The 23,657-nt window shown below is 35.0% G+C and overlaps 1 protein-coding gene across 2 annotated transcripts; it reads left to right on the top strand.

Moving 5' to 3' along the window:
* Nucleotides 1–17,728: 17,728 nt before the first annotated feature.
* LOC143612245 (protein BTR1-like) lies at nucleotides 17,729–22,864 on the top strand. Of its 2 annotated transcripts, none has more exons than XM_077086274.1 (8): nucleotides 17,729–17,818; nucleotides 20,470–20,708; nucleotides 20,789–20,895; nucleotides 20,994–21,187; nucleotides 21,526–21,590; nucleotides 22,391–22,486; nucleotides 22,559–22,620; nucleotides 22,704–22,864. In XM_077086274.1, the coding sequence occupies exons 1-8, from the start codon at nucleotides 17,731–17,733 to the stop codon at nucleotides 22,840–22,842; spliced, it is 990 nt and encodes a 329-aa protein (XP_076942389.1). In that variant the 5' UTR covers nucleotides 17,729–17,730; the 3' UTR covers nucleotides 22,843–22,864. The 2 variants fall into 2 exon arrangements, with proteins under 2 accessions (XP_076942389.1, XP_076942390.1); XM_077086275.1 differs by having other exon boundaries at nucleotides 20,473–20,708; nucleotides 22,704–22,861.
* The last annotated feature ends 793 nt before the right edge of the window (nucleotides 22,865–23,657 follow it).

The following is a 23,657-nucleotide window of genomic DNA, read 5'->3' as shown; positions in this document are numbered from 1 at the left end:
GAGCTCTGTAAATATTATCCAGATGGATGCCTTGAAGAAAATGGATATCCCGGAAACGGAAATTATCCCGAAATCCTCGGTCCTTGTCGGATTCAGTGGCAAAACCAAGAACACTTTGGGAGAAATCAAACTTCCAATATATATTGAGGGAAATAACTCCCTACAAAAGTTTTGTGTTATTGACTCTTTGTCTTGTTGTAATGTGATTTTAGGCAGGCCCTGGATCCACAGCATGAAGGCAGTACCCTCAACCTACCATCAGTGTGTGAAACTCCCAAGTCCTTGGGGAGTCATCAAGATTGAAAGTGATCAACAAGATGCCAAGGAGTGTTATGCTTCGTCAATGAAGTAGACTACAAAACCCACTCAAGCATAGCAATTACAGAAACAACCAGGGAAGGTCCTGCAAGCAAGAGAGCAGGATGTAAAGGAAGTATCTTTGGATCCTTAGTATACTGAGATCAAAGTGTTATTAGGATCAAGCATTCCTAAGGATATCGAGATGGAATTCATATCGTTCCTAAAGAAACGAGCTTCTACCTTCGCCTGGAAACATGAAGATATGACAGGTATCTCAAAATCAATAATAACTCATAAACTTGGTATAGATAAATATTTCAGGCCAGTACATCAAAAGCGACGGAAGTTTGCTCCAGAGAGAAACGCTATCATACAAGAAGAGGTGCAAAAGCTGCTCAAAACCAAGATAATAAGAGAAGTCCAATATCCTAGATGGTTGGCCAATCTAGTTGTTGTCCAGAAGAAAAATGGAAAATGGAGAGTGTGTGTGGACTTCACGGACCTGAATAAGGCCTGTCCAAAAGACCCATTCCCACTCCCGCACATTGACTCAATGGTGGATGCAGCTGCTGGCCACGAGCTGCTAACATTCATGGACGCATCCTCAAGATTTCAACAGATTCAAATGGAGCCTTCAGATCAAGAAGACACGGCCTTCATGACTCCCACAGGTATATACTGTTATACTGCAATGTCTTTTGGACTTGAAAATGCAAGTGCAACATACCAAAGGCTCGTTAACATGATGTTCAAAGACCAACTGGGGGACACGATGGAAGTCTACATAGATGACATGGTGGTAAAGTCGAAGAAGGCTGAGGATCATCTCAAAGACTTGGCAACAGCATTTGATATCCTGGATGAATACAACATGAAATTGAATCCAGCCAAGTGTCACTTTGGGGTCAAAGCAGGAAAATTCCTGGGATACATGGTCACCAAAAGAGGAATAGAAGCAAGCCCAGAGCAGATCAAGGCTATCCTGGATATCAAATCACCAAGAAATGTCAAAGATGTCCAAAGATTAACCGGAAGAATAGCTGCTCTCAACAGATTCATCTCAAGATCTTCAGAGAAGTGTAAAGACTTCTATGATATCCTAAGGAAGAATCAAAAGCTCGAATGGGGAGAGAAGCAAGAAAGGGCATTGGTATCCCTGAAGGAATACTTATCCTCAGCGCCACTCCTGATGAAGCCGGTTGATGGTGAGCTATTATCCCTGTACCTAGCCATTTCTGGGAGTGCAATCAGTGCTGTCTTGGTCAAAGATCATAAAGGTCAACAACATCCGATATACTATGTAAGTAAAAGTCTACTAGATGCTGAATCCATGTATTTTTATCTTGAAAAGTTAATTTTAGCACTTATAATGGCTTCCACTAAACTTAGACATTACTTTGAAACTCATGCTATACATGTAAAGACTAACTATCCTATTAAAGTTGTTTTGAGAAAACCGAAAATGTCAGGTAGGATGGCAAAATGGGCTGTGAAACTTAGTGCATACGATATCTTGTATGAACCAAGGACAACAATAAAATCTCAGGCACTTGCCGACTTTGTGACTAATTTTAGCCAGGATATACTTGAGGAAGTAGAGAAGGAGGTTCAACAATTGGACATCAAGGAAAATTGGACTCTACATACTGACGTTGCCTCCAACATAAGAGGAACAGGTCTAGGTATCCTGCTAAAATCGCCACAGGGGGACATAATACATCTATCCATATCTTGTGAATTTCAGGCTACTAATAATAAGGCTGAATATGAAGCCTTAATAGCTTGTTTGCAATTGGAGAAGGATATGAAGGTCAGGTATCTGCAAGTTTATGTTGATTCTTTGTTATTAGCTAACCATTTCAATGGATCTTATGCAGTAAATGCAGAAAACCTAGCGAGATATTTAGAAATAGTTAATCAATTAGCTATGTATTTCGAGACATTTGACATAGTGCAGGTACCTAGAGAAGAGAACACTGAAGCAGATGCCTTAGCAAACTTGGCATCAGCTCTCAAGATACCAGGATATGTCAAGATACCTATCGTGCATATCTTGACTCCAGCAACAAAGGAGAACTTCGAAGTCTTAGAGACTTCGAATTCTAAGGATAACCCAGCGTCTTGGACTAATCCCATAATACTATATCTTCAGGATAACGAGATCCCAGAAGGGGAAAATCCCAGAGCTTTCCGAATGAAGGTAACCCAATACATTGTCATAAATAATGTTTTGTATAGAAAATCATTTGCAGGTCCATACCTGAGATGCTTGGAATATCAAGAAGCACAAGAAGTTCTCAAAGACATACATGAAGGCGATTGTGGAAACCACACTGGGGGCAGAGCCTTAGCATCCAAGATACTAAGGACAGGCTACTTCTGGCCAACAATGAAGAGAGATGCAATGGATTTCTCTAAGAGATGTGATGCTTGCCAAAGACATAGCAACATATTACATCAACCAACTGAACCATTATATCCTATCATCTCCCCATGGCCATTTATGAAGTGGGGAATGGATATTGTGTGAAAGCTGCCCAAGGCTCTTGGTGGAAAAGTCTTTATGCTAGCCATGACGGATTACTTCTCCAAGTGGATCGAAGCAGAGGCATTTGTTCAAGTCAAAGAAAAGGATGTAATCTCATTCATCAAACGCAACATCTTAACAAGATTCGGTATCCCAGCAGAGATTGTTTGTGACAATGGATCACAATTCATCGGAAAAAGAACAACCAACTTCTATGAAAGTTGGGCAATCAAGATGGTGACCTCAACTCTAGTACATCCTCAAGCTAATGGTCAAGCAGAATCCAATAACAAGATCATTATCAACAATCTGAAGAAGAAATTGGGGTCCAAGAAGGGTAAATGGGCTGAGGAACTACCATTTGTTCTTTTGGCCGACAGGACCACTTCAAAAAACGCAACGGGGCAGACACCTTTCTCCTTGGTGTTTGGGGCCGAAGCTGTTATCCCTACCGATATGGTGATCCCTACAGCAAGAATCAGCATCCAGGATACTAAGTCCAACAACCAAAGTCTTACCAAAGACTTGGATACCATCGATGAACTCAGAGATCTCGCCAGAATCAGAATGGCTGCATACCAACAAAAAATAGCCAAGTCCTACAACAAGAATATCAAAATTCGAAGATTTCAAGTGGAGACATGGTGTTGAGAAAAGCATTCCAGAATACCACTAACCCAGCAGATGGAAAGCTAGCTCCAAAGTGGGAAGGCCCTTACTTAATCGATTCAGAAGCAGGTAAAGGGGCCTACATGTTAATCACTATGGAAGGTGTTCCTATACCAAGAGCCTGGAACGCTATCCACCTCAAGGCGTATTTCTGTTAGTACACTTAACTGGTATGTTGGTATCCTCAAGAGGAAGGTATGTTTCCTTATCTATTCTTACATTTTTTAACTCTATTATTTCTAAATCAAGTTTATTGACTTAAGCATCGGAGGAGTGTTAGCCAGGATAACACCCAACACTCATCAAGAGCTTAGTGTTTTGCAGTTATCCTAAGGATGTGTTATCTCGACAACAGTCAGAGGCTGATCACCTCCCAAACGAATATGATATCCATGATATCCCTCAAGGTTTAAAGGTCTTCACCTTTCCCACGAATGTCAGAGGCCCACGAATATGATATCTCGGATATCTCAAATGGTTTAAAGGTCTTCACCTTTCTAACGACGCCTGGAGCGCACGATGATTCGGGTATAATTCGAGGCAGGCTGACCAGACCAACTGACAATTCGTCTGTTGTTGGCTATATACCGAATCCTTAAGATAAGTGGCAGACGTGTCACACAAACGGTTTATAACATTTTCATGTTATCTAAGGTTTATAACACATTCGTGTTATCTAAAGTTTTGGCATAATCATGACCATGAGTTTGGGATCTTCCCCAGTATTATCTCAAGATTGGACATTTTCATGTCTCTAAAGTAAATGCCTAGTCTCCAGTTAAAAGGCTTTATCGCCAGTTAATGGGCTTTATCGTCAGAATTATCTAACTTTGTTTTGACAGATCACTGAATCTAAGAAGGATACTAAGTCGTTTTTAACTTAACAAAACCCTAGAAGCTTGATACTTAAAAATATCAACGATTGGGGACATCACATGTAAGCCCATTAGATTTATGAATGATCTCCACAAAGGTACTCTTTACATTTAGTTTTATCACTCGATTTATACTTCAAAATATAATCTTTTGGTTTGATTGTGATAACTCACACAAGGCGTAAGAATACATTATCCTTAAGATATTTTTTATCGATTCCTGATAATCCTTTTGATTATGTTTTCTAAAGACTTATAATCAGTAAAACATTTTACAATCAAGATTCATTATTCTCAAAATAGTAAAAATATTTTAGAACCATGTTTTCAGGATACATTATCATCAAAATAACTTATTTCAGAAAATTAAAGACATATAATCTTCCAACTAAAATTTACAAGTTATTGAACACAATATTTAAAGCCAAAAGATTATATCATTACTAATCATAAAGTGCAGGAAACTAGAAAGGCAATACCCGGGTTTCATCTTGAAGAACCAAGATCCCTCCACCCAAATACTGCCAGATGTTCAAAAGTTAAGATTACATGGGTTTCGTCTTGGAAAGTCAAGATCCCTCCACCCATGTATCCTAATATCCTAAGCATACTATTGTTCAAGACAAGAGGAAGTAAATTGTTCATCAACCATCACAACCCAACATTGAACCACAAACACAAACATAAAAATTGGGCTTAAGCTTTTTCTTTACCGCCATCATCGCCCAATTGCACCTCGCCACCAACCGCCTTCGCCGCTCCCTTGGCCGCCACATCCACTGCCTCTTCCACGACCTGTTCTACTCCGCTCGGACCAGCTTCCTCCACCTTCTCCCCACCAAGCTCAGCCAGTATCTTCTCCCAACCAGCTACATCCCAGAAAGGAGTGTCCAGACCAGCATCCTTCGCCTCTTTAGCCATCTTAAGCTAGGATTGGAATACAGAAACAGCAGCAGACTTCTTCGCCCCCTCCATAGCATCATAAACCTTTATCAAGCATTCCGCCTCTTGATGAGCCAACTCCTTCTTGACCAGTGACAACTCCAGTTTTAGGTCATCTAGCTCTTTGGTCTTCTTATCAAGAAGACTGGCCTTTTTCACCCCCACCTTCATCAGTTCAAAGATACGAGTATGGGCTTCATGGAGTTCAAGGCTCATGGCAGCAATCCGGGAGGAAAGATACTCGAGGCCCTACAAGGATAAAAAATCCCCAATATAAGTTATTCTCAGGATATGAGAAATCATGACAAATGAAGAAGATACCTACTGAGTCTTATTCATGGCATCATGGAAATCAACATCGTGCACGAGAACGGATTCGCTGGTCTCCTGGCTCTTCCGTTTCTTAGAGCCTTTCGCTCGGCTGCCTTATGGATGTGGGATAGAGCTGGATATGGGTTCTTTCTTGATAGCGCTTCGAGTGGATACCATGCTTTCTATATCTTTAAGGGCAAAATCAGAAGCAGACTTGCCTACAAATACGCAGGTTAGTATCCCTAATCCTTAAAATGTTGATACTAACATCTCAAATGTTTCTTACCAGACATAACGGAACTCGAGGATAGAGATGGCTCTTGAAAGCTTGACTGAAGATGAAATGTCCTTTCCTCCTCGTCAATAAGAAAGAAAGATGCAAGCCTGTCCTCAGTTTCTTTTGTGGGAGGAGCGATCTCAAAGAACTTCAAAGCTGCAAAAATAAAGAAATACATCAGTCACAAAAGATATCAATATATATTCAAGATACAGTATCCTACTTTTGGCAACCCAGAGATAAGGAAGAGTATTGGGCTGTGGAAGAGAATCTCTCCTAACAAAGAAAAATTGTCTCTTCCAGTGGTCATTGTTTTGGGTGTTTTTCAAGATGACCAAATTTGATCTTAAAGAGATACCTTGAAGACCCATGGCTACGAAGGTCGTATACAGAAGCAAGCTCCGAGAGAGTAAAGTCAAGAGCGTGGTCGGCAATTAGTCTCTCCAAAAAAAGCAAAGTCCTCCAAACCATGGGCATGGTTTGGGCATAGCTAAGACCAGTTCTTGAAAAGAACTCGGTGGTAAAGACAAGAAATGGATAGGAAAAACCAATTTTGAATGACAAAAAAGGAAAACAGATCCAGGTTTTTGAAACATGGTCAGAAGATAGGATGGCGTCAAAAGGCCTAAAAACTGTTCGCGGAGGAAAACATCCTCGAGACCTCAAGTTGGCGATGTCTGCATCACCAAAAATGCATATTTCACTTGCTGGACTAGCAAGGAGATTCTGTGATACAAAATCCTCAATACTGGAAGGGCGGAGCTTCGGACTCATGATTTGAGAAGAGGGAATAGAGGAAAGTTACATGGACAATGGAAGAAGATGGATGGAGATATTATTTATCCAGGTAATTATAAAGCCGACCTAGACCCAAAGAACGGATGAGTGACACGTGTAACAGCAATCCGCCGCACATGCAGAAATTTGAAATTCAAAATTTAAAAATTTTACAGCTGTAATGCATATCCACAGCTGTTAAAATTTGGGGACAATTGTTAGGGCACAGATTTTTCAGTATCCTCAGCAAAGATTATTCAGAACTACTCCAGGATGTGGTATCCTCAGAGATAACCGGTATCCTAATTACATTATATATATAACACGATTTTTGCTTCTTTCTATGTTTACCAGGTCAAAGATCGTTATTGTGATTTCCCAAAGACTCGCACTTTCAGTTAATAAAGCGTGACAAGAAAGGAAACGTGCTGATTGAAGGGCTAACGGTTAATTGGAATAATTCCGTAGTGTCCTTAAATATAGGTCATATTGTTAGCTTTTTATTTTTGTATAAATAGAGCTCAAAACCGGATCATAACACACACTCTAGACACACGAGACTTACTAGTACTCGCATTCTCTGTAACCAAGATCAAGTTTGAGCTCCACCATTGTAATCACCTTTGTTTTTAATAAACCGGTGGTGATAGTTTTCACCGCCCGGGGTTTTTTGCTTATTATCCTAAGGATAACGGGTTTTTTCCTCGCAACAAATCCTTGTGTTCAAGCACTTTTACTTTCATTTTACACAAGCACCTAGTCCCGATTACTAATTTGGTTACGAAATCACTGTTGTTAATTTTTGACCAAAACATATAGTATGAAATACAGATAGGTACGCATATGACCCCAAAACGTTTAGAAAAGTCAGTAAAATAGGGGAATGATAGACTCACCTGATTGAATAAGCCAAACGGTAATGATTACAACAAGAAAGTGAAAATCACACTCTTCGAGAATTACCGACAAGGATCCTAATTAAATAATATAATATTATGAATGAATTATAAATGATATAATACGTATAATGAATTTAGGATTTCGATGTGGATTGAGTTACAATTATGATTGGTACGTTATGGATTGAACGATTGCTCCCTAAGGATTATTGTTATTATTCAATTATAAGAATCATTGTTTGTCATAAAATCAGGTTTAGGAATAATTAGTTTAAATAAATATGAGTTGAGACCTACTTTAATAATAAACGTTTAAATATATAATTATTATAAAATTTATATCTTGGAATTTTTAACGAAATCCGATGGTAAAAAAATATATTAACACTTTTTAACACGTTTAATACATTTATTATAGCTTCGTTTACAAAGAATAATACATATATATATGCAATAAATATGAGAAATTTCATAAAGACATTTTAACAACGAGAAGCCTCAATATTAGTGTCGGGTTTTAATAAAATAATGATGGTTTATTATTAATAATATATATATATATACACACACACGAAAACTTGTAACGAGACTAATTGATACGAAACATTTAACTTTATGATGTCGGTTAAATAAAATATTGTTTATTTAATATTTAATATTAATAGTAATATATTATATATACCATTAAAACGAATTAAAACAATAAAGAAATAAAAATAACCAAAAAAAATCGGCTGGCCGGGACTCGAACCCGCGCTTGTGGCCGGCTTAAGAAGTTAACACACACACACAACAGCCATACGCGTTGGTGTGTCAGTTGGTTAAGGTCCGTAAACGATTTATTATATACAGAAACTAGTTAAAACCAATTTAATCATGAACCCTAGATTATCAATCGATCAATCCGTTGAATGTTTGATAAATTAATGTTAGGGATTTTGTTCACTGATGACATACGAGCAAAAGACATGTTTTAATTACCTTGAATGACAACGAAATCAAGGAGAACAACCATTCCCAAAGTCGCGGCAAGAATGAGAACCAAACAGAGGGTTACGGCCCATCTCAAAGCATTTAAGGTTAGTTTAAGTCACTGGGTTAAAGAGGAGGTGCAGATGAGAGCAATTGAATTATATTCAGTCTTAAGATATATAATTGATCTTAGGTTGAGTCGGTTCTTAAAATATATCAATACACATAATATTTGATCTGGTTTCCTAATTAGTTATGACGGTTAAGCCGATAATGGTAATAGCAATCATAAACACGAATCAATTCCTAGTTTAGAACGAATATTGTGGCTCAAGCAAGATAAACGGGTCACGGTTAAGGGTAACGGGCATGGGTCACGGATCTGGTTAATGGGTTATAAAGGTAATATGCAAAAATTGCATTTTAGTCCTTGGAGATTTATGATGGAAACAATAAAGGATTAAAGTTCATATTTGGGTTAAAAACGTATATTTTTCAAAGTTAAATATATATTAAATACATAAAATAAACAAATATAAATTGTATAATAATTACTCGATAAATGCGATACTTTTCAGTGTTAAAATTTCCCGAACGTAAAACGGGTCGGGTAATAGATATAAAGTTATACGTGGAAAAACCGAGTTGTTACATAGTCTTTATAAACGACCCTAGCTCTGCGCATTCGTTACTACTCCTCAATTTCACTTGCAATCGCGATTTGGTGCTCTAATTCAAGAGTTCTTCCTTCTTTGACTTTCAAAAGTCAACCTTCTTCTTGTCCTCCGATTCTCCTAGTCCCAATCCGAACACTCGCTTAAATTGATTTTTGCTCGTTTTCTCGTATCGGTTTGCTTATTCTAGATGAACCAAACATATTAACTAATCTTGATAAAGTAAAGTAATTAATTATTATTCTTTAAGGATAAAACATTATTTTTAAACTCAAATATATAATTTTACATACTCTATAATTAAACCCCAAATATTAACCGAACCTTCGTCATATTTATTTTAATTCTTGTTTATTATTTTCTTTTACTCATTCTAGTATTGTTAATTGTTAGGAAATATTTTCGTCAAGTTTGGTTTGGTCAGCTCGTTTAAGTCAAGTTCTTCTTTTTCTTATAATTACATTTTCTTGCATGCTCTTTCAGGTGAGCAATTCACACCCTGTTTTCTATTTTGTATTGGAGGTAGCATACATGCCACAACCTCATGATTTATGATAAATGATTTCCTCAACCACAATTCTATTGCATGCATTTATGTGTATTGCACAATTGATTGTTACACGCTTAATTGTCAAGGTGTTTATTTATATGTTGTTTGGTGGCCTCATCCTCATCCTCTCCTTATTAGTATGATCATACGTTGTCCGAGTAACTTGGACAGATCTCGTGTCATGGTGAAAAGACATTTATGTTTAATTAATTGTTGTTAATATCGTATATGTATAAGAATTATCTTTTAACTATTATTAAATCTTGTGTTTTACTCACTCAAAATATATTGTTGACCGATATATCTATATTTACGCATGCTACAGGTTTGCTAGTTGAAGATTTGGAAGTTTGAAAAGACTAGATAGTTTGGCTTTAGGTTATATCATTAATAAAAAATATTATTGTATAATTGTTTGATTTTATATAGTGTAAGTGTGTACTTGAATATTGTTAATAAATTAAATAGTTATATTGTCACTTTATAATAGTGTCTTTTGAGCTACTGAACAATCAACGTTACGCCCAGCAAAATTCCACCATAGATCGGGGTGTGATATTATTCGTCATAAACATTGGCCATTTAATATGTCATTTATATCTCACCTGCATTATTCAACGGCTAAGATTTAAGTAATAAAATTTCATGATCTGACCATTAAGACGACTAAGTTCATGATCCATGTCTTTCCCAAACAACCAATAAGAAACGCTCACACTGCCTATATATACGTATGTGTTATAGCTTGATTTCAACCATCTACATTCATCTAAACTTTCTTTTTTTCGTTATGCCATTGAAATTGGGACCTAAAACTTTGATCTCTAAAGATGGGGAGGCATCCTCGAAAGGAAAATCAGTAATGAAGACAAAGGAAAAGAAGGGGAAAGGAAAGAAATCGTATAAGTCATACAAGCCGTACATTTTTAATGTACTTAAGAGCATACACCATGACATAGAGATCTCCAATAAGGCAATTGATATAATGAATTCATTTATCAATGATATAAAAGAGAAACTCTGCCTTGAAGCTGCTGAATTGTCAAGGCACAACAAGAAAAGTATAATATCTTCTAGAGATATTGAATCGGCTATGAAACTAGTATTCCCTGGGAAATTGGCTAAGCATGCTGTGCATCAAGGCACTGTTGCGTTAGAGAGCTTTAATAAGTATTAGATATATTAATTTTCAGTTTATGTTCATGGCTATTGTAAGAAACCCTTTTAATGAAACTAAATAAAGCCATTTCATTATGTAGTAATACATACAACTTGGTTACATCAAAATTAAGTAGATGTAACGAAAAAATACCAAATTTTATATATTTTAGATTCTGTATCTATACAAAAAGGGTAGTTTAGTTTCTAAATTACATTGTCGCTAACTTAGAATAAACTGCTAAAACCGTCCATAAGGTTTGATCACAATTGACACTTTCATCAAAAAAGTGTGTGCGTGTGTTTTTTTTCTTTTTTATTTTGGAAAATTGGAAATAAATAATCCCACCTTTTGTGTATTGGAATAATAATCCCACCTTTAAAAATCACTAGCAATGGTCTCACCTTTTAACTACTTTTGTCTCACTAGTCCTCCGTTAAAAAAAAATACTTAACGTCGTTATGTTTTTTCCCTAGCTTCAAACCGATGTTTTAGGGCTTTTGATCGGAAGAACGATATGAGTCGCCTGATGTAAAACTTATTTAGAAACGGTGATTCAATACAAAACATCATATTAACAAACTTTTACTCATAAACACAGTTCAAGCATTACATTACACAATTGTAAATATCACTTTGGAGATTTACTCATAAACACAGTTCTAAATATCAGAGTTAGTTGAAACTTTCACGGAATAATTAAAACTTCAAGCATTCCATTACAAAACATAAAACCTTGTCTTAACAAAAGTTATCTTGTCTTAAACAGTTAAACATAACATAAAAGTGTCATAATATATCTTCTCAAGATGCCAGTCTTCCAGTCTCTACCATGTGCCATCCTCAAGCCGGTTCCTTTAACCTATTTACCTGCGTGCATATTAAAAGTCAGCTACGCTGAGTGAGTTCTAGTTAAGCAGGTAACATACATTACATTCACATTCTTACACATATATATTGTGTTCGTTCTTACTTTTATACTTCCATACATTCGTACTTTAACTTACCTTTATTATTTTATACATACATATTCGTTCTACGTTTTAAAGAGCCTTTCGTCCTATAACCTTCGCAGATATGATTAGGGTATGCAACCCTTCATTCTTCGCAGATATTATTAGGGTCTACAACCCTTCATTCTTGGTAGATATTATTAGCGTCTGCAACTGTAACACCCTAGGCAAATCCCACATCGGCCGTGGATATGAGAGATCCTTGGTTCATAAGTAAATGCCCCGCCTCTTAATCACCAACGCGTTTTAGGCTTAATGGTAGTGGACGAGAGGAGAGCTCCACAGTTAGGCGTGCTCAGGTGGGAGTAATAGTAGGATGGGTGACCTCCTGGGAAGTCTCCACTTGGGCAACCAAAAACAAACCGTGAGCTCTTCGTGGGCAAAGCGGACAATATTGGTGGTGCGATGGGCCGGATGTTACAGCAACTCTTTACTCTTCGCAGATATTATTAGGGTCTGCAACCCTTTTACTCTTCGCAAATGTTATGAGGGTCCGCAACCCTTTAACCATTCAACCATACAAATCATACATACTTGCTCTACTATCATACACGCCATACATTTTGTTAGTTATATATATATTCTTATACATTTCTGTACATACCTTCAACTCTTTCTATACCAAACAAGTATCATTTATAAACATTCATATGGCATACACTTACCACTTAGGGGGTATGTTTGGCAAAGAGCTTTTAGGAGCTTCTAGCTTCAAGCTTTTAATAAAAAACTCATATTCAATAAAAAGCTTTGTTTGGTGGAAGAAGCTGCTTTTAACTTTAGAGAAAAAACTCCATGTTTAAACACTACTAGTAGCAGCGTTTGAGAAAAGCTAGAAGCTTTTACAATTGAATTTACAAATTTGGTACTTGAACTTTTATTGATTTTTATAATAGTTACATATTTTACCCTTATTCAAAACTAACTACCCCAATGACTCTTTAAAAGACTATAACTTTTTCACACGTTAATATTTTTTTGAACAAATTACATCATAAAAAAGAGCATTTTATTCTTTTTAATTTGAGTATCATATTGCTATACTTTTTTAACTTTAAAAAATTAGTATACTACGTAATTACCGGTTATGATTGACAACAAGTCGAGACAGACGAGCTCGGGTCATGTGTAAGACCAAATTAGGGTCGGAACGAGTCGACACAAAAAGGGTTGATTTAGTTCGGTTTTGTTCGTTTCGGTACGGTTTTGAGTCGAAAGGGGCCAGGTCATAACATGTTTTAGATTAAAACGGTGCCGGGTCGGAAAGGGTTTCAGATCAAAAGAGGTTGGTTTAAAAAATTATCTATTTGAAATTACTGTATATTTCAGTTTTGTTTCTTAATTTTCACCATCGGTTACACGCTTACTGCCTTTGCACGAATTAAGCGTCTGCATCCAGGTAATGTATGCAATATTATCAAGTGAATCATATACTGACACTGATTATGCGGTTGATGTCAAGCTGCGTGCGCACTCACTAGTTTTATTAAAAGCTCCAGTTACTCTGCCAAACACCTAAATATATCTAAAAAGCTACCAGCTTCCAGCTACTAGCCACCATCTTCAAGCTTCCAACCACCAGCTAGTTTTGCCAAACATACCCAAGGTAAGTGTGTTAACTAATCACATTGGAGTATGCACACAGCCCCAAATACACAACATAGAAATGGGGCTAAAAACTCACCTGAAGACGATTCATCTCCGAGTTTATCGTAATTCCCTTCCTTATTTGAGCTCGGCTAACTGTGTAATAATTACAAGTGTCAATTAACTATTTCTAACCAACTCATATTTCGGTATGTCCCTAATGGACGAGGGTCCGGGGGCAGCACCCCTGGTAGCGGGATCTAGGGGCGGCAGCCCCTAGCAGGGTCCAAGGGGCAGAGCCCCTGGTTGGAGTCGAGCTGTCAGGTCAACTTGGAAAAAATTTATTTTTATTAACAAGCCTTTATTAAAATTTCATTAGAAAAAATCGCGTAGGGTTAAGCTTTGCAACATTTCGGGTCGCATGTAAAACCCAATCGCATCACATGGGAAAACGATTCGCATCGCATGGAGCAAGACGAATCACATCGCATGGAGCAAAACGAATCGCATCGCATGGAACGACATGAATCTCATCGCATGGAGCAAAACGAATCGCATCACATGGATTAAGTAATCGCATCACATGCTCGTGCGATGCGATTCGTTTATGTGCGACCGGAATCCCCTTTGTCTTTATTTTACCATTTTATAGCCATTTTCCTCCGAGGCCTAGGGATGACAATGGGTTGGGTTTGGGTCGAGCTTAGCCATTCCCAAATCATTTTAACTGTTTTTGTTGCTTTATCTCTTACTAGATTAGAAACTCGTGTATTACACGGGATGGGACATTAAAATGCTAAAATTTCTAAATCTATAAACACTTCTTATGATTGAAATTACGTATTACATATAATAATGTATAACGAAAAGTTACATTTATTATTCATAAATCTCCAAATATTTCTTTAATTCTTTTTATTATTCTTAAGACATGAGTATAATAGTTTTTTCCTTAGAAAAATATGTTGTTGTAAGTATGCAATATAATTGAAAGTCACGGACAAATTTTTCCAACCATCAGGATCAACTGTGTAATTATTTGGACTTAATTGGGAATTTTATCGACGTTAGTTTCTAAGGATCATCCATGCTATGAAAATGCAAATATTGGGCACATTGGTGAACATTTTTCCATCCATCGAGATTAACTATGTAATTATTAAACGTTAAGAGCCAACATACATGATTCACAAAACATAGGGACCAATCAACAGTTACTCTAAACATAATACCGATGACATAACTGTACATGTTTTTAGTAATTAAGTGGCATGGTATGAGATTGTGGCCATTAAATTGTAATTAAATGCTATATCTATATTTATACTGTATTTAATGCATGAGTGAAGTACCTCCTTAAATTTTAAAAGGTCCAGTCACCATTGTATAAAGTACAATCACTAAAGCATCAAATTTTAAAAATTTATGGGTAATATAGTATTTTTGACATCTTGTACAGTTAATAATGTTTAATAGTTACAAAAATGATCCTTCAACTCCTACAAAACTTTTTTTTATTTTTAGAGTAATTACACATAAACCCTCTATCTTTACCTATTTATTTGACAAATTCATTTAAAATTTTTATTTCTTCTATATCTTGTAAATATTGTGTTTAAAAAACAACCAAATTTACCATTGCAAAGTGCTTATTTTTGTTGACGTTTCAATGTAATTTTTTTTTTTATTTTGAGGTGTTTATTAACCCTTCAACTATACTTAACTTTTGTAAACTTAATAAATAATTATCCTTCCATCCCTTAAGTTTACCCATATATTCATCTATATTCTTTTTCTTTGTTTTTCATATATATCTTTGAATATAATAAGTTTTAATAAATTTCAAACATAGAATCACGACGTGTTTGTTTTTGTCGATGCTACGATGTAAGAATATTGATACGCATGTTATAACCAAAATGATTTCGTGTCATTTAAAAAAAAGTGTCAATTTTGGTTCAAGTCAAATTGCCATCAAAATGAGTTTTGATCATTTTTTTAAAATACTTTTATTGTTTTGGGTCAACGATTGAGGACTTTGGCAGGTCAAAACGCGCTCGGGTTAACATGATGTAAGCGAAATGAGTTTATGTCATTATAAAGTTTAAAATTTTGTTCAGGTCAAAACAGGCAGTAACAAAAATGAGTTTAACTCGTTTAAAATTTTTTTTTGTCAATTTTGGTTCTGGTTAAACATGTTATAAGCATAATGAGTTCGAATTATCTTTAAAAAAAATTAGGTATTGGTTTACGTCTAAACAATTATATGAAAAATGAATTCAGGTCATTTAAAAACGTATCGATTTTGGCTCGGGCGGACATTAAATCTTTAGCCGTTTATGAATGTTTCAAAAGACTTCCCAAATAATCGTGACTACCATAGTAGATTTGGTTAAAATCAAAATTCCCAACAAAATGAGTTTCGATCATTTTTGTAATATTTTTACCTTTTCAGGTTAACGATTGAGGACTTTGATAGGTCAAAACATGTTCGAGTTAGAAAGGGATGTAAGCCAAATGGGTATAGGTCATTATAAAAAAAGTTTAAAGTTTTATTCAGATCAAGATCAAGACAGGTAATATGTAAAATGAGCTTGGGACATTAAAAAAAAACTATCAACTTTGGTTCTTGTTAATACATGTTATAAGCATAACGAGTTCGAATCATCTTTAAAAAAATTAGGTATTGGTTTGCTTCAAAACAATTATATGCAAAATGTATTTAGGCCATTTAAAGAAAATATCAATGTTGGCTCTGCGTGAACATTAAATCTTTGGTCGTTTATGAAGGTTTCAAAAGACTTTTCAAATAACCGTTACTACCATAATAGATTTGGTTCAGGTCAAAATGAGTTTCGATCACTTTTTTTAAACTACCAAGCCATAAGTATAAAACTAGGGTTTTAGGATTCGCATAATAGTTATAACATACAAAAATAAACTTTCATTTTTTGAAAAAACCATATCCTCCTATATGTTTAAAAGGTTGCAACTACTAAAAATATGTTTAAACATATTATTATCACCGGAACATCGCGCGGGTATACTACTAGTTGTATACTAATCATAACTTGAAAACATAATATTTTGTGGCCATTAGAAATGTTAGAAAACAAAATTCTATGTTAGGAATTAAGATATGCTTTATTTTTTTTCATTGCTTGTTAAACATTATATTGTATTGATGAGAGTAATTAAAACATTAAATATAAAATAATAATAATTTTATAACAACAATGAGAATATTTTTTTTATAATTCTTGTTAATATTAATGTGATTATAATGTCAACCCATGCCCACCTTGATGTTAAATATAATATGGTATGATATAGCGTGATTTAATATAATATGGTATAATGTAGTTGAAATCATGTGATAAGATGTAATATAACATAATATAAGTGTAATGTAATGTAGTGTATTGTAATGCAATATATTTAGCATGACATGACATAATATAGTATAGTATGACGTAATGTAATGCAATATAGTATAGTGTAGTGTAATGTAATATAATATAATTATACTTTCTAATAAAATGCTACAAGTTTTACGGATTCAGTCCGAAATTGATCTGGACCCATTTAGACTAGACCTCGACCCACAAATTTAATTTTAGGTTTGTACCATGTCATAAAGTCTCACCCCCTATACAATTGAAACAAGTCAAATATCCCAAATTTCAAATTAGGATAGTCATTTTAAAAATTATTGAAGATGCAATTTTTTACATGTTAAATAATAAGCATTAGTTATAAGTTTCATGTATTTCTGATAATTTTCATATATTTCGAATATGAAATTTCGGATACAAATTCAGAAACTGAAATTCATATTCGAAGCTACGAATATCTGAATTTGAACCTACACAACAATTTAACGTGGAAAATCACGACGTCGTCTGATAGATAGTTAACTTCCGTTAAATAAACCACCATCGAACAAAAATGAAATAGAGGCAATAACATAGGGACCATTGTTGTAAGTAAGGAAAACTAAGCGTGAAGAAGGACAGAGGCGGAGGAAATGGAGTTTGTTGTGGACGCAACTGCAACTGCAACTGCATCGACAGCCTGAACTCAATCAATCACTCACTCAGGTACGATACAATACAATACAATATTACTTTCATTCTTCATATCTGTTATATTAATAATCTCTAATAATAATAATCTCTGTGTGGTGTTTAGAGAGCTATGGGATCTCCGGATGATTCTGGTTACGCTTCGTCGAACGAGGAGACGAAATCTCCACCTCACAAGCCAGATCTGATTCCGCCTTCTGGTATTATTATTATTATTATTATTATTATTATTATTATTGTTTGTTTTATATTTGACCTAATCTATCGTTAACTTGATGAATCGGTAACCGTTGTGTTTGTTAGGTTTTGATGATTTGATGAGATGTAGGTTAATTAGGCTTGATATAAATGTAGAGATGCTATTTGAAGGAAGTGTGTGTTTAATTGAGGCATGATTTGTTGATGAAATTAAATGTTAGGTTAGCTTTAATACCTTTAAATCAAATGATTGCTTCTCAGATTTGTTTTTTGTATAGTGTATAGGATAGTTTTGAATTTTGATTGAGTTACTGGATTAATCAGGCCTTGAGCTTTATAAATTTCATGTCTCCTGCACAAATATACAGTCAACCTGATTATTTTTTGTGATTGTAGTTGTATATATTTTAATATTTTATTGATTTTGAGCTAAATATTATACATTAAGTTTAGCAGATAAAGGATACTGGATTGTCTATAAATGTAGAGGTGCTATCTGAAGAAAGTTTTTGAAACTTTCTGAAATCATATTTTTTTTTTGAAAAGTGAACTTCATCAAAACCACATGCGAAAACCACCTAATCTCCAAGACGGAGAGAAGGGGCCGCCTACAACATTACATCAAATACAAATTACACCACGACTTCCAATCCTTATCGTTACTATTGTGCATATTACTAAACCATAAGAAAGTAATTAAGCGCCTTTACATCCGCTACAATCTCTACCACCTTGCCTTGTTTGTTCTCAAAATTTTGCTCGTTTCTAGCTTTCCAAATCCTCCAACAACATGCAATGACCACCCCTCTCACAATCTCCTTCCGAAAAGTAGACAAACCATCCATATTATGTATCTCCATCACATCCTTTAAGCTAAAAGCAAAAAAATTGGGTAGACCACACCATCTTAATATACCTTCCCACACCCCCGTAGAGAATCCACTCCTGCTAAACACATGATCCACCGATTCCTCACCGTCTTCACACAGAACACATAATGCATTATCCGAGTGAATACTCCTTCTCCTTAGCGCCAACTTTGTAGGAAGGCGATCCAACAAAGCTCTCCACATAAAGATATTACATTTATCTGGTAACCACTTACACCACTCGAACACTACATCTCCATTATCCACATTAGTTCCGGTTAACCACCTTCTAACAGCAGTAACTGAAAAGAACTCGTTTTTATCCCCATTTCATATCCAATCATCTACACACTTGATTAGCGAGACCTGTCGAATCATCTCCATCAACTCCTCCAATTCCTTTAACTCGATCTCCGACTCCGGAGCCTTCTGAAATTAAATGTAGAGCTAAGTATTATACATGATATGCTGATGAAGTTAAATGTTAAGTTAGTTTGAAACTTGCAATTCAAATGATTGCTTGATTGCTTCTCAGATTCGTTTTTATGTTTAGGTCCTATAGGATAGTTTTTGAATTTTTTATTGAATTACTGGATCAATCAGGCCTTTGATCTTCAAAAGTTTCATTTCTTTTGCACATATACGCAATCAACCTGCTTAATTTTTTGTGATTGTAGTTGTTTATATTCTCTAGATTTTTTGGGTAGCGGCACAACTTGTTGCCTGCATGCCTTTTGTTTCAATGTAATCACTATAAAAAGATCATGAACAAATTACAAGGTTATTGTGGTTCCTACTTCCTAGCTAATAGTTAGGTGGTTCTGGTTTTTCATTTTATGCTAAATGTTATACATTAAGTTTAGCAGCTAAAGGATGCTGAATTGTTCTATTGTGTAATACTAGTAGTTCAAGCTACTTGGCTAATTATGCAAACCACAGATTGTTTGACAAACAAAGTTTCAAGCTTTGGCTGTCCTGCAAAGTTCTTATACACAAAATTTAAGCAGGTGTATGCTACAATAGTAATATAAGATAGGTTAGGAAGCTGAAAGTTTGGCACTTGATGAATTGGTAACCGCTATGTTTGTTAAAATACACAGTTAACTTGATTAACCTTTTGTGCTTGTAGTTGTGTATATTCTATAGATTTGAGCTAATTGGATACTGGATTGCTCTATTATGTATTACTGGTAGTTCAAGCTACTTGACTAATTATACAAAGCTACAAATCACAAATTGGTTTAAAAACAAAGTCTGTGCTTTGATCGTCCTGCAAAATCATGATACACAAATTCAGCAGGTGTCTGCTACAATAGTAATATAAGATAGATTTTGAGTTAAAATTTACACTGAATTTAGCAGCTAAATGATACTTCATACTGGATAATACCTGTGATTTAATGCCAGTAATTTAAGCTATTCGGCCAATCATGCAAACTACAGGTTGTTTGACAAACAAAGTTTTAAGCTTTGGTCGTCCTGTAAAGTCCTTATACATAAAATTTCAGCAGGTGCACGCTACAATAGTAATATAAGATGGGATAGGAAGTTGAAAATTTGGCATTTGTTTTTGGAGAACATAAATCTGAGCAGATTCATTACGTAATAAGCATGCAAAGCAATAAGATTTAAAGTTTTAAACATTAAATAATAGAAATTGTGGTGCAATTCATGTTTCTTTTTCTTTCATAAATCTTTGTCTTCATGTTCAAGGTGCTTACATAAACATGAGTCATCTTATCTTATTATGGGATCTGTTAGTAATAACATTTAATTTTATGTAGAAGAGACTGCAGAGATCACATATCTGAGGTTTCTTGCATCAAATGCTGAAGCTGGTTCAATCATCGGAAAGGGTGGGACGACAATTTCTGACTTTCAGTCACGATCTAATGCACGAATCCAGCTGTCGCGCAATTACGAGTATTTTCCAGGAACATCTGATAGGGTTATAATGGTGTCTGGAACAATTGAAGAGGTTCTTGAGGCTGTTGAACTTATCCTAACTAAGTTGGTTAATGAGGTAAACCTTGATAAACATTTGCATCTGGTCCCCCCTCCCCGTGTTACTAAACTTACAGAGTATTGTATATTGTTTATCAGTTTTATGCTGATGATGGTGAGGAGGCTGAACCAAGATCAAAAGTTAGACTTATAGTCCCCAATAGCTCTTGTGGCGGAATCATTGGAAAGGGTGGATCCATGATAAGGTAAGATGCTGCTCACCACATTTGATGTGTTTAATGTCATGTGTTTATTAAGGTTTTAGTGTTTTACAACTTCAAGTTTCCATCTTTTTGTATTACAGGTCCTTCATTGAAGAATCTGGAGCTAACATTAAGATCTCGGCTCAGGATAACGGTTATGTTGGATTAAATGATAGGCTGGTAACCGTAATTGGTACCTTACAACAGCTGGGACAAGCCATTAATTTGATCCTATTGAAATTGTCTGAGGATGGCTACTATGTGCAGTCCATTGGCCCCACATTTCCATATGCTGGTATTCTTTCATGTTACTTATATCTATTTTTATTTTTTTATACCTTTGAGAGGCATTTCTGATTTGTGGCTATAGGCTGTTGAGCACAATCTTAATATTCTCATTTCAACCTTTTTCTTCTTTTAGTCTGACCCATTCTGACCCATTATACATTTTACATAAACCCATATCAACCCTAATGGGTCACATTTACCACCCACCCACCCCTAGGTTAAAGTTAAACAAACGAACACGAATATGCTCCATTCGTGTTCATTTAGTTTGCTTAGAAGCCTAGTTCTCTTTATGTTAATAGTTTTTCAGTTTGCTTATTTTGTTTCCATTTGTCTGTTGTGCAGCACCTTACAATGTCCCTAATTATGGACCACCAAAGTTTCAAAACAACCGCTTTCATAACAATAAGGTTATTGCATTTCTAATAACTTTGCTTTGTTTCACATTCCTCCAATCATGCATTCATGCTAATTAGGGCTGTATATGAACCGAACTGAACGAGACCTTGTTTGTGCTCGTTCGTTAAGAATTTACAGGACAAACGAACGATTCATGAGCACACAACTGAACGAAGTTTTTCGTCATGTCCGTTCATTAAGGAAATGAATTTGTTCGTGCATGTCCGTTAATTTAAAAGATGAACGCAAACAAACAAAGAAACGCAAATAAAAACAAACGAACATAAACAGAAACAGACAAATATACATAAGGCAAACTAACACAAACCAAGATAATTACTAGTTTAAAAGTAGGATAATAAAGTAAAGTATTAAAAATTAAAATTTAAAAATATAAAAAAGTTTATATGTTACCGACTTAAAAGTGATAATTAGAAACTAAAAATATAAAAAAAAATCTTTAATGAACATGAACGAATGTAAACAAACAAAGATAAACAAACGAATGTAAATGAGTAAACGTTCATGAACACATTTGACATTACTGAATGTTCACGAATACTATTGAACTACTGAACCTCTCTTCATGTTCGTTCATTTAATTAATCAAACAGAATTACTTGTTCGCTGAGCGTACGGTTCGTTTACAGTCCTAGTGCTAATATATGGTACTTGTGACTTATCACTAGAAGTATTAGATGGCCAAACTTTTAAAAAATGGCGTAACAGTTACTTGGAAGCAACGATTTTATAATGCTCATCTGTATAACTAATTATTTAATCATGTATCTTGAAATTCATTCATTTGCAGGAAGATGCGAGTAACTCGGTGACTATAAGAGTTGCAGATGAGCATATAGGGCTCGTTGTGGGCCGTGGTGGTCGGAATATCATGGAAATCAGCCAGGTGAGTAGTAGTAATATGCCAATTGAATTCATCACATGCATTTTTTCATCTTATTAATTTCTCTCCTTGCAGGTTAGTGGAGGTAGGATCAAGATTTCTGAAAGAGGTGATTTCATACCCGGGACATGTGACAGGTATGCAGTATTTTCAAATAAATAATTGTATACTTTTTGATCAGATAAATAATGCAATTTATATGGTTTTATATTTTTTTTAGGAGAGTAACAATCACGGGTTCACAAAGAGCGATCCGTGTGGCTGAAGCGATGATAATGCATAAGGTTTCTTCAGCTTCGGCTCCGCCTCCGGATGTAGCTCCCGAGGATCTGCCGGTCGAGAATCTGTCGATCAACTAAAACTGTGATAACTGGTTGTCACATTTCGTCTAGTGTTTTTATTTAATATTATAAATCTTTATTATATCATATGTAATGGAGTAGAGAGTGAAGTCGAATTAACATACGAGCGAGCCGTCTTATAAAAAGGAGTACACAAGAAGAAACATAGGTTTTTGCAAGAGGCTGTTGTAGAAGGTTTAATGTTATCGAAACCATTTATGTTATGTTATAACTTATAAGTGGATATTCTATGTTCGATTATCATGTTCGTTATTCTTTCCTTTGAAGTTGAAAAGTTGAATATTATAGGTCCGTCTATAGGTGTTTTAAGGGATGTTTGGTGGGACGGACAAGGTCACAAACGATTTCATGGTCTGTTTAGTTTTCATTTTGTTTCATTTTCCTTTTTTTTTTAATTTCTATTTCTTTAATTTTGTTTATGTTTTAATTATATTAAAACTCTCTAATATTCTTAGGTATATAATAAACTCTGTAAAATTTAAGATATTTTGCTAAGTTTGAACAAAATATAAGATTGTTTTCAAGAGTTTTACAACTAATAAAAAGTTTATATGAAAACTTAGTTTATTGTAATAGATAATTAAATTATGAATAATGTAAAGGTGGTGATGAAAGAATAATGAGTCAATCCTATTCTTCTAATAAAAGAAAATAATTGTGTCGAATTATGTCGCGTGTCGCTTTTTAGTTAAAAATCTCACAACTCTTTTCTCTTATAAACAAAAATCTTAACTAATCCTAATATGTCATATATTACTAATTATTCATTTTCCTTATACACTCTATTTAATTAGTGAGGGACCTTTTAAATT

The sequence above is a fragment of the Bidens hawaiensis genome, unplaced genomic scaffold (assembly GCF_021521415.1).
Source record: "Bidens hawaiensis isolate Kalapana, Puna unplaced genomic scaffold, B.hawaiensis_p1.1 tig00034038_1, whole genome shotgun sequence".
NCBI lineage: Eukaryota > Viridiplantae > Streptophyta > Magnoliopsida > Asterales > Asteraceae > Bidens > Bidens hawaiensis.
Note: the sequence above shows the minus strand (reverse complement) of the source record. Positions and strands in the feature narration are given on the sequence as shown.